This window comes from Eumetopias jubatus, unplaced genomic scaffold (genome assembly GCF_037043125.1).
Source record: "Eumetopias jubatus isolate StellerSeaLion01/CBP00866 unplaced genomic scaffold, mEumJub1_p1.0 scaffold_7, whole genome shotgun sequence".
NCBI classification, from domain to species: domain Eukaryota; kingdom Metazoa; phylum Chordata; class Mammalia; order Carnivora; family Otariidae; genus Eumetopias; species Eumetopias jubatus.
In genome coordinates this window covers 50,876,649-50,889,345 of record NW_028274813.1, presented here as the reverse complement: position 1 = coordinate 50,889,345, position 12,697 = coordinate 50,876,649, and the positions used below count along the sequence as shown (strand labels likewise).

The following is a 12,697-nucleotide window of genomic DNA, read 5'->3' as shown; positions in this document are numbered from 1 at the left end:
TGGAATTAGGGACCCTTTAGGCTAAGGTTAGACATTAGCTAATGTAGAATTTATATATCTCATAAAATGTGTTTACATGCATTTTATATAATAACACACATAATGCTCCTATGCTATTTCAGAAAACTCCTTCCAAAATGATTGGCTATAATCCATCTTCTTGATGGCACTGTGAAAATTTATTCAAAATGGGCAGTTGTTCTAATTACATATGTTATCAGTGCAAATGATCACTTAGATTGGACACTATGCTGCAGACCTAGACGACTAAAAGTTAATCTTAAAAAAGACAGACACCCAACAGAAAAGGCACTAATTAACTAAGGATTTTGCTCTGCTCAAGCTTATCCAACATCATTTAATGATTTTGCCAAAGGCAAGTAAGAAAACAAGAAGGTGCCAGGTTGTATGGGATAATGTTTCCTCATGTACCATGAGAAGCAGAAAAAGGAACAAATCAATGTTTGCTGATGGAAAAAGATAAAACTGTCAAGAAAATAAATGTTATTTTAGGTTTTTGTTAAGACTTTGGCATTCAGAGAAAATCAAAATAAAAGATTAATAATTCCTAAAAAAAGAATTGAAGTCATTCCTAATAACTGTTTTCTCATTTTTCAGTCCTGGAAATATTCACATTTTACAAGGACTTCCCCTGTGTAGTTTAAGTTAACTTTTTCAGATCACAGAAAGGTTTTTATTCTTTATTGATTTTTTTGAAGCATCTCTGAGCATTTCAGGGAAAGGCAGTGACAAGCCTAATTCAGAATGAATATGTCATGTTTACAACCAGCACTGATAAAGATTATTAATTACCACTGACAGGATATTCTTTAGCATAGAAATAGACGGGGGGGGGGGAATCTTTCTATTATTGTACTGAAATTATTAAACTTAAATTTGAAACCTCAATGTATTAAAGTCAATTTAAGGAATGCTCTATTAGATTGGAGTTTGAAAATTTAGGTAGATCCAATTCTCTTAATTGGTATCTTTATGTCCTAGCCATAAGTGCAGAGAATAAATTTCAGTCAATAGGATCACAAGCAGACAACTACTGTATTTGTTTACATGCTACCTTTTGAAAGTAGTAGGGGTGGATATAACTATAAAAGACCATTTACAATATGTTGAACATGCCCAAATGACTCATACTTTGTGAATTTATCTTTATCTGTACATATATGTAAGTACATATACATAGTGTGTGTGTGTATATATACATATATATGCAAACTGACAGCATGTATCTAATATAGACTCAAAATTAGATCAATTAATTTGATTGTCATTCAACTGTGAAAAAAAATTCACTTCAGATTATGTTAAGGTTTGTGAATTTAGATTTGTTGACAGCTCAATAACTACTAGGAAAAAATATTTTAAAATCTGAGAGGGAAAAAAAAACTATTGTGGGATATCTACCATTTGGAGATCACCCCAGTTAAATAAGACATAACTGCAAACATGCCAATAGGAGTGTTATGCTAATAATAAAAATATAAAATCCAATTCATCATTGTCCATGTAACTATTCAGAACTTCTACAGTAAAGGAACTGCAACTGTTTACCTTAAAATGATACATTTCGACTCTGAACAACACAACCAACAGATTCTCAAATATATGTTAATAGGCAGTATTGATTTCCTTCTATCTCCTGGAAACGCCCTGGTAATTTTAAAGTACTTATTTTATATTAGCTACTGTAATAAAATAAGTTATGATCTTAGCATTCCTACTTATAATACTTTTCATTAAAATATGTAGATTTGAAAAGAAGATATCTAATTTCAAACTTCCACATGATTTAACTACAATTTTGATTGTCTTTTGAGATCCATTTTCTGATCTCTCTGAGGATCAAATTTTGACCATGAGAGGCAAAGCTGTCATAACCAAACAAACCCTCAGTCTGTATTTATAGTCAGTCACCATCACATGAAATTCCTTGTGCATGGACTTGCAAACTTTCACTGCTTAGATTTAATTCAAGTAAAAGACGTATTTTTTTTTGAGCATTGCCCTGAAACCATTTTTTTCCAGAGTTTTTTATTGTTATGTTAATCACCATACATTACATCATTAGTTCTTGATGTAGTGTTCCATGATTCATTGTTTGTGCATAACACCCAGTGCTCCACGCAGAATGTGCCCTCTTTAATACCCATCACCAGGCTAACCCAACCCCCACCCTCCTCCCCTCTAGAACCCTCAGTTTGTTTTTCAGAGTACATCGTCTCTCATGGTTCGTCTCCCCCTCCGACTTACTCCCCTTCATTCTTCCCCTCCTGCTATCTTCTTCTTTTTCTTTTTTCTTAACATATGTTGCATTATTTGTTTCAGAAGTACAGATCTGTGATTCAACAGTCTTGCACAATTCACAGCGCTCACCATAGCACATACCCTCCCCAATGTCTATCACCCAGCCACCCCATCCCTCCCACCCCCCACCACTCCAGCAACACTCAGTTTGTTTCCTGAGATTAAGAATTCCTCATATCAGTGAGGTCATATGATACATGTCTTTCTCTGATTGACTTATTTCACTCAGCATAACACCCTCCAGTTCCATCCACGTCGTTGCAAATGGCAAGATCTCATTCCTTTTGATGGCTGCATAATATTCCGTTGTATATATATATACCACATCTTTTTTATCCATTCATCTGTCGATGGACATTTTGGAAGACGTATTTTTTTTTAAAGATTAGGAGAATAAATCATGAAAATATGGTCTATACCCATGCTGATTATGTTAATAAATGTCCTAAGAAATAAAAGTAAAATTTGATTGAACGTCATACCTTTACTAATGACTTATGGCTTTCTTTTACAAGTCTTCAGGAAAAGTAGAAGTATAATAATTCTGATTCAAAATTAAGCAACATAAGGTCAGCAGCAAGGATGAAGAATCTAGGGTTAGATGTGTAAATGTAGGCCTCATAGGTTTGAGTCCAGGAAATGGGTACTGTCTTAAAGAACTGCCCTGGGGAAAAAAAAGCCTGAGATAAAAGATTACAAGTAGATAGTTTATTTTTGCAATTAATCCTGGGGAAAGAATAGGGAATTGTGAATAGCGTCATAGAGAAGGAAGAGAAATCATATAACAAGCTGTTGTTGTGCCAGTCTTTGCAGAAAGTGACTGGGGCTCCATTCTACTGGGGCCCTCTGAGGAACCATGTAGAATGTGTCACAGAATGGCCTGACCAAGCTGGCACATATCAATTGGACCCTACTCCCTATTGACAGAAGAGCCACTTTTCAAACAGCAATTAGTGCTCTGCTGTAGAAAGTTTAGTCTTATTCCAGAATCTAAAGCTGTGTGCTGTGACCCTCTTCTTAGGACTTAAGAAATCCACACAGCATCCTCATTCAATACCAAGCCTGCTAGATTGTAGGATTGCGTGAGCAGCAAAGCAGTTTACACTAGAACCCAGACTTGCTGCAGAGCCCTCTCTTGTTCTGACACTGATAACTTTTAAAGTTATCCAATAAAGTGACTTGGAATAATGTTTCCAAATGTAATACATTCAGCCTCTAAAATCCAAAAAAGCCTCCACCATATGTTGGGCCTCTTTCTTACAGGTATGGCTGTGAGAAGCAATAACTTTTTTATAACCTTAAATGGAATGATCCTAGCATGCCTCATTGGACTCCAAAAATCTTTACCAACTTGACAGTTCAGTAAAATTTGGGATACTTTATTTCTCACCCTAGGCATGTTTCTATCTTACTATGGCATCCAAAGTACTTGTTACTTCCTTTTCAGAAGGTCAAAATGACATGATGTAATCAATATAATGTTCTGTAGATGACTGAGACAGGAGTATCCCTTGGGAACTCTCTAAAAACAAGTCTCATATAATAAATCTATACTAACATTCCCATCTCCCCAAGCTTTCATTAAGTACATTAACCAACATTTTTTGAGTAATTATCTGTAATGTATGATAAATGTTTCTTATATGCAGAAAGACTATCCATGGAATTAAACAAAAGATGAACTCTGAAATAACTGTAAACAGATTCAGATCTCATAAGGAGCAAAAAAAAAAAATGACTATTTGTAACGTAATCCTCATGTAATGAGGATTTTCATTAATTTTTTTCATTAAAATTTTTAAAAAATTCTTTGGTTAATGCTGATATACTGGGAATAAAAAAGTTTCAGCAGTTTTGGAAAGTGTTGAACCAAAAAAGACTTTCCACGTTTTGTATAAAAATCAATGGTTCTGCATGGAGCACTGGGTGTTATGAACAAACAATGAATCATGGAACACTGCACAAAAACTAATGATGTAATGTATGGTGATTAACATAACAATAAAAAAATTAAAAAAAAATAAAATGAAATACAAAGACCCCAACCAAAAAAAAAAAAAAAAATCAATGGAAACGCTTTTTTGCAATGGGTTTGCCGCCAGAACACAGGTGTCATGAAAACCACCGCTCAACCTAAATCAAAATGGGAAAGGAAAAGACACATCAACATCGTCGTCACTGGACATGTAGGTTTGGGCAAGTCTATCACTACTGGTCATCTGATCTACAGATGTGGTGGGAACAACAAAAGAACTATCGAAAAGTTTGAGAAGGAGGCTGCCGAGATGGGGAAGGGCTCCTTCAAGTATGCCTGGGTCTTGGATAAACTGAAAGCTGAACGTGAACATGGTATCACCACTGATATCTCCCTGTGGAAATTCAAGACCAGCAAGTATTATGTGACCATCATTGATGCCCCGGGACACAGAGACTTTATCAAAAACATGATTACAGGCACATCTCAGGCTGACTGTGCTGTCCTGATTGTTGCTGCTGGTGTTGGTGAATTTGAAGCCGGTATCTCCAAGAATGGGCAGACCAGTGAGCAAGCCCTTCTGGCTTACACACTGGGTTTAAAACAACTAATTGTTGGTGTTAACAAGATGGATTCCACTGAGCCACCCTATAGCCAGAAGAGATACGAGGAAATCGTTAAAGAAGTCAGCACCTACATTAAGAAAATTGGCTACAACCCCAACACAGTAGCATTTGTGCCAGTTTCTGGTTGGAATGGTGACAACATGCTGGAGCCAAGTGCTAACATGCCTTGGTTCAAGGGATGGAAAGTCACCCGTAAAGATGGGAATGCCAGTGGAACCACACTGCTTGAAGCTCTGGATTGCATCCTGCCACCAACTCATCCAACTGACAAGCCCTTGCATCTGCCTCTCCAGGACGTCTACAAAATTGGTGGTATTGGTACTGTCCCTGGGGGCCGAGTCGAGACTGGTGTTCTTAAACCTGGCATGGTGGTCACCTCTGCTCCAGTCAATGTTACAACTGAAGTAAAGTCTGTTGAAATGCACCATGAAGCTTTGAGCAAGTCTCTTGCTGGGGACAATGTGGGCTTCAATGTCAAGAACGTATCTGTCAAAGATGTTCGTCATGGCAATGTGGCTGGTGACAGCAAAAATGACCCACCAATGGAAGCAGCTGGCTTCCTGGCTCAGGTGATTATCCTGAACCATCCAGGCCAAGTAAGTGCAGGATATGCACCTGTGCTGGATTGTCATACAGCTCATATTGCTTGTTTGCAAGTTTGTGGAGCTGAAGGAGAAGATAGATCGTCGATCTGGAAAAAAGCTGGAAGATGGTCCCAAGTTCTTGAAATCTGGTGATGCTGCCATTGTTGATATGGTTCCTGGCAAGCCTATGTGTGTTGAGAGCTTCTCGTTTTGCTGTTCGTGACATGAGACAGACTGTTGCTGTGGGTGTCATCAAAGCAGTGGACAAGAAGGCAGCTGGAGTTGGCAAGGACACCAAGTCTGCCCAGAAATCTCAGAAGGCTAAATGAATATTATCCCCAATACCTGCCACCCCAGTCTTAATCAGTGGTGGAAGAACCTTCTCAGAACTCTTTGTGTCAATTGGCCATTTAAGTTTAATAGTAAAAGATTGGTTAATGATAACAATGCATCGTAAAACCTTCAGAAGGAAAGGAGAATGTTTTGTGGACCATTTGTTTGTGTGTGTGTGTGTGTGTGTGTGTGTGTGTGTGTGTGTGTGTGTGGCAGTTTTAAGTTATTAGTTTTTAAAATCAGTACTTTTTAATGGAAACAACTTGACCAAAAATCTGTCACAGAATTTTGAGACCCATTAAAACAAAACAGTTTAATGAGAAAAAAAAAGAATAATCAACGGAAACAAAACTACTCAAAGGTATGACTTCAACCATCAGAAAGACTAAGCACTTCCTCCTAAATGAGCTGTGGTGAGTATATTTATTTACCCACGTAGCCATGAACTTAAAGAAGATGTAGGTCTCCAGGAGAAAAGACTAGGTGTGTGTATAAGTGTGGGAGGACAGACTGTGGAGGTAGTTATTGACATGAAATTTGTGATTAATATATTTTTGAATACAATAAATCCTAAAGCCTTTCCTACAACCTATCCAAAGAGTCATTAGAAAAATATTAGTTGTTTTAGTTGGAGAGTCTCTTACATGATGCAGCAGACATATCTAGCCTAGATAGATTTACCATAGATGAAAAAAGTACACTGTATTGAATTCCATAAACCATGAGAAGGAATAGATGTAATATTTGATGATCTCTCTTTAGATAACAGATTCCAATTCTGCCCATTAATTGGATATAAATCCAAAAACTGAATACATTTATTTTTCATGTACATGCATTAATATTATTGTAAGAAATTTAACTGACTCAGAAAAAATATATGGAAATATGAACCAAGATGTACAAAATTTTTGCAAAGGACAACACACAGTAGTAATGGTTTCAAACTGAAAAACCTGTTACGAAGGTTTGCTAAGATTTTCATTATGGTAAGTTTATCACTTTAAAATCTACATATGAAATTAACAAGGATAAAAACATCAATACCTCAGCAATAGTCTTGACAGTCAAGAATACATTTATATAGCAATCAAATGACTGATACGATCTCATTTTAAAATTGAGAAATAGTCTTACCCTTATTTTTTTTTAATTTAAAAAACAAACAATCTCTAAGGATGAGCTGTAATAAACTAGTAGATAATTTTAATGTTTCTTAGGGTAGTATTTTGGGTATACATAATTTTTTCAAAGAATGATTTTCAAAAATATTTTAGTGATGAGAATATTCAAAAGAAATCTTACCTAAAAAGCCAGCATATAGAACACATAAACGTAGAGCTATTTTGGTTTGATGCACATTTTCATTTTTGTTTTGTTTTGTCTTTGAAAAGAGAAAGAAAGTCTCCCAAATATGCATACCCATATTTTTTATTGAACCAAATTCAAAGACCTTTACATTATACTGATTACAATAGGTCTTCCTGTTTGAGAAGTTTGAAATATTCAGTGTCCTACTGAGAAGTTCTTTGTAGAAGTTTTCCATACTTTCTACCACATGGTTTCATGGCAAGAAAAATGAAATGTAATTAAAATTTCAGCATTTATTTGGGTGGGGGATATGAAAAGCTCATTTTCAACATCAAAGAAAAGAGAAAAATGCTTGAGGCCAATCAAGGAAATACTGAAAAACAACAACAAAAGGGTGACTTGCTTTCCTATATAGCAAAGCATAAAATAAAGCTACAGAAATTAAAATAGCATGACACCATATAAGAAGGGATAACTAGAATGATAGAATAATGCAATTTTGTTCATGATAAATACAGAATTTTAAGAACTTTTAAAAATGCTTTAATGTTTAACATTAAGCATTATATAATGTTAGAATGTTTTTAAAAGTTCTCATCACAAGAAAAATTTTGTATAACCATGTATGGGTCAGATGTTAATTAGACTTAACTGTGGTGATCATTTCTCAATGTTTACAAACACCAAATCTTTACATTGTACACCTGAAACTAATATAATGTTCTATGTCAATTGTACGTCAATTTTTTTAAAAAAAGAGGAAAAAATAGCATTTTAAAGATAGCGTTTGTATTGTTAGAGTTATACTTAGAGTCTAAGTTACTTAGAAACAATAAAAATCTAGCATATGTTTTATTATGTAGGGTAGAATGTTAACTATCTTGTCTGGATTAGGGCAGAGGGAAGAAGAGAGAGAACACTAGACTAATATTCACACTATAGACAACATGTTTCCTAATGATTAAATCATCAAGTATATAAGCAACTATATAAGCTGTTATTTAAAAAGAAAGCATACAATGTAAGATACACTGATATGAAAGATATCTACTAAACTAGGGACAAAATTTGGAAACCAAAGTTGAAAAGATTAAAATGATTCATCTTTTAAAAAACAAAAATCTCTGGGTAAAAGTAACATAAACAATATTAAAAGACAAATATTTTCTGGTAGATAAAATTTGCAACATATTTTGCAGACACTGAATTTATTTTTATAGCACATAAAAAGTCCCTGCAGGGCCACCGGAAGACAAGCAGCTAACCAATAAGAAAAGAGAAGTAGATAAAAATAATCACTAGATGAAGAAGATGAACAAATGATTGATACATGTGTGGGAATATGTTCAAATTGACTAGTAATTAAGAAAATGAAAATTTAAACTTCACTGTAGTGTAATTCACCCTCTCACATCAAATTGGCAAAAATTAATATTAAAGATTCACTTATACCAAGGAAGCAAGTAAAAGTCACTTTCAACTTTGGCTAAATTCCATTTTGAAGAAGGAAACTATCCTACAATGATGCTGGCATACATGTAATAAAGATGTGCATAAACATATACACATTCCAGAAGTGTTCACTAAACTATTATTGGTTATAGTAAAAATCTATAAGTAATTCAATTTTGAACAAAATAGCAGCAATTACTTATATCTAGTGCATGCATACAGAGTACAATTCAGCCTTTGTGAGGATAATGCCCTAAGTTGGTGCTTCTCAAATTTTAGTGTACATCAGAATCACCCAGAGGGCTTGTGACAACACAGATTGCTGGCCCCAGCACAGGCGCTTCTGACGTGATGGGCACAAGAACTTTCATTTCTAACCGGTTCTCTCCAGGGATCGCCCATTGAGAACCACTACGCTGGATCTATACTTGCTGATTTGGACACATGGCCAAGTGAAAAATTCTAGTCACAGAATAATATTTTTCATTATCTAATTTAAAAATGAAAATAAAACATTAACATATTAATCATATTTATGGAAATGTACTAAACAAGGACTGCAAGATAATACATCCAACTATTTAATGTTAACTTCTGGGAGGTGATGGGAGAGTGATGGGGAATATTCAAGTTAAATATCTCATTGTTTAAGTCATTAACAAGATAACTATATTCACAATTCATTTGGTATTAATGTGATAATAATGAAAGAGTAGAGAGGAAGGAAAGAAGGAAGAGAAGGGAGAAAGGGAGGGAGGGAGGGAAAAAGAAAATAAGGAAGAGAAAGAGAGTGGGTAGCTGAATCCTGAAATTGTGGGCATCTAGAGGTAATATTAGGTTGGTAGGTTCACCAACAAATCTTTACCTCCCTTCTTTCTTATCTCTCCATCTATCTTTATAACAAACTCATTAAATGAAGTAGTCTGAACATAGTTCTAGTCCTTGCAAGCTAAAAAAAAAAGGTAATTAGCAGAGATGTAAAGGTTCTGCAGAGTATTAAAACACAGAAATACTGAAATTTATTTAAATGCATCTAATTTAAAGTAGACTGTAAGCTAAGAACCATTTTTTTCAATCTACTTATTTTGATACTTACATATTCAATTCTAGACATTTAGAGTCTAAGTATAAATTGCTTAGAAACAATAAAAATCAAGCATATGTTTTATTATGTGTCTACATAATGCTTATTACATGCCAAGTACATACACACATATATATATGTGTATATACATAATACATATACTTATATATTTACAATCTACATTTAACTCTCGAAAGGAGTCTATGATCTAAGCATGATGGTTACCATCATCCCTTTTATATAGATAAGAAACCTGAGACAGAGAGAGCCGAGAGGTTGAGGAACTTTCCCAAGGTCACACCAGCAGGCCCCATGGATCCAGGGTTATATCCAGGCATTCTGGTTCCAGTGCCATGCTATGAACCATGGCATTGTACCTTCCTCTCCTTCATTTATTTCCCTTGGATGCAATAGTACTCTCAGGTCATTACATATTGCCAGATGATATATTTTTGAAGAAAATTTTTTAAAATCTAGAAAAAAATGCTGCCTTTGAATACTTCTAGAAATGGAGACTTTATGATTCTGGTTGCCATAAGAATAGGCAACAGATAGAGAAATCTCCTGAAGAGTGCAGTGAGGAGCTTCTCTCTCCCACAGCATTCCCAACTATTATATTCATGTTAGACAAAGAGGCAAGAAAGACATTCCAGCTTCATGATATCAGACAAGAAAACCCACCCTCAGGACCAGCTGCCACCAGCATGCCCTTTAGTGTTTGGCCAGGATGCCAGAGCCCAGCTGTTCTGTCAGCTTTCCTTATACAGTTTATTGACAAAGAAGAGGCCCAGTTAATTTTTCAAACAGGCAATAGAAACTGAAACTGACTCACCTGCAAATACCTGAATTAACTTCTAGGAATGAAGAAATAACACTACTGAAATAAATTTTTCCGAGGGTCAGAACACATTGAAATTGTTCCAGCAATGGAATTGCTGAGAAAAAATAAAATAAGGTAATAATCTACTCCTTGTTCCAGAACTTATTTTGGATTGGCCAGACATCAGAGATTACACTCCAGATTGTGAATCGTTACAGAGAAAATGTATGGAGAAAATAAGAAATTCCTAATCTTAAGGGAAGATAATTTTATTCATTATTTTTCAGTTAAAAGCAAATGTTATAATTTGCAATTTAAGCCACTGTGAATTTTAATTTTTAATATTATTTTTAATAATAACTATTTTAATAACTATTTTTTCTAGATTACTTTTTACTAACAGTGTAGCATTTTTGTTAAACATATTTTACCATTTTAGTTCTAGTCATGGTCTTATCTACCAATCTTTTGCTACATTCTGTGAAGTTCATATGCTTATTTTTATTTGTCACTTGGGTCAAATGGTAAGGTTGAACCTCTTTGAGTAGTAAGAGTTAAGGATGGTAGGAGCAAAAGACAAGATTAAAATGATGAGTTCATAAAATCTCCACATTGCTCTTTACTTTCTTCTATGCAGTGGTGTTAGCTGGATTTTTTTTTTCTTCCTGCAACACTAATACTTAAAATATGTAACTTTGCTACCAAATGAGACCTCTTTTCCATTGTAGTGTTTGTGTTGATTACCGGTGTATATTTTTAATTAGACAGGTTAAATATATGACAGTAAGAATTGGCAATTAATGACTAAGACATCCTGAATATTCTGTATTATATTGGAACTGAATTTTAACATCATAAATACACACTATATTACCCTCTGCCTAACCCTTTCTTTCACTCCTGCAAACTTTTTCTCTGCTTATTATTTATAATTTTAGTGCCCTTTGAAAAGTCTCAATTTCTGTTCCTGCTATTAAGGTAGCTTATAAATGCTGTAGCAGATGACTCTGAAAGTGAATGCATACACCTGCAAACATTTGTTTTTAAAGTTTTCTATGAATATAATGACTAGGAGGAAGGAAAGTACATGGGACCTCGTGCACCACATTCTTCAGAACAAATGCTTCTTCGGCTGCAATTATGTCATCATGAAATCATGCTCCACATTCTAAAATAAACTCATTGCCATATGAATTGTTATCTGACTGAGATATTTTTGTAGTTGTCTTTTAACAGCTTCCTTAGAAGTGTCTTCCAAATTTCTCACAATACCAAAACAAAAATTTCTTTCTTCATCTTACCCAAGTGAGTACGACAAGCATGAATGTTCAGCAATCACCACCCTTATCCTGCATTGCACACACACAATTACTTGAATTTCTCACACAAACACACACACACACGATTTTTTAGCTAAATCTTCTAAAATATACATTTTTGACTTCCAAGAAAGATCAAAGAGAGTTTTCCTCAATGTCACAGTTCGGGACTCACCTGTGGACGTGGATGTCCCGTGACCAGACAGGTCAGTTCTAGTGTTTCTCCTTCCCGTATGGTATAGACCCGTTCTGAGTAGCGCTCCTCCTCAATGTTACAGGCCAAGCCTGAATGCACAATACGAACCGTTGGGGGAGCTGTCAAGTCAGGAAGAAGAGAGACAAGATACATAAAAAAATAAGTCAACTGTCCTCCCATGAATCATCCCGGTTGTAAGAACAATTCTTATTAGACTTTACCACAGTTAGATCCATCGGGCTTAACATTTGAGCAACCTCAAGGTATCAAAGGTATTGCTGGACAGAAACCTTCAAACTTATCTAACAGTCACCAAGACACTCTGAAAATGGCAAAGGGAAACAGGATGGTGGGAGAACAATGGTGACATAGGAAATCATTACAAGACTACATGATAAAATCTGCTAAAAAGTGAGAGGTCCCTTTCTTTCTGAAACCCAAAATTTAATATAGTAAAGGATGCTGTCCAAAATCCAGGTAACACAAACTCAAAAGACCATTAGAAAGGGAAAAAAAATTTGAATGAAATACATTGGCATTTTTCTGTTAATTTAATAGGCCTTGTGGTGTAAATAGGGAGCTAACAAATGAGAAGATTTCGTTATGAGGAACTGAAACCAACTTGATTTTCAATATTCATAGATTCTTGTGTTGATATGAGCAAAAGATGATCAC

The 12,697-nt window shown here is 35.0% G+C and overlaps 1 protein-coding gene and 1 pseudogene across 1 annotated transcript in view; one reads left to right on the top strand and one right to left on the bottom strand.

The window, feature by feature from the left end:
• Positions 1–12,697, bottom strand: part of MDGA2 (MAM domain containing glycosylphosphatidylinositol anchor 2) — a 793,866-nt gene that overhangs the window by 438,591 nt on the left and 342,578 nt on the right. The window contains exon 2 of the mRNA XM_028097835.2: positions 12,002–12,141. Coding sequence (XP_027953636.1) covers positions 12,002–12,141 — 140 coding nt within the window. The remainder of the gene's footprint in view (positions 1–12,001; positions 12,142–12,697) is intronic.
• Positions 4,466–5,903, top strand: LOC114219729 (elongation factor 1-alpha 1 pseudogene; annotated as a pseudogene).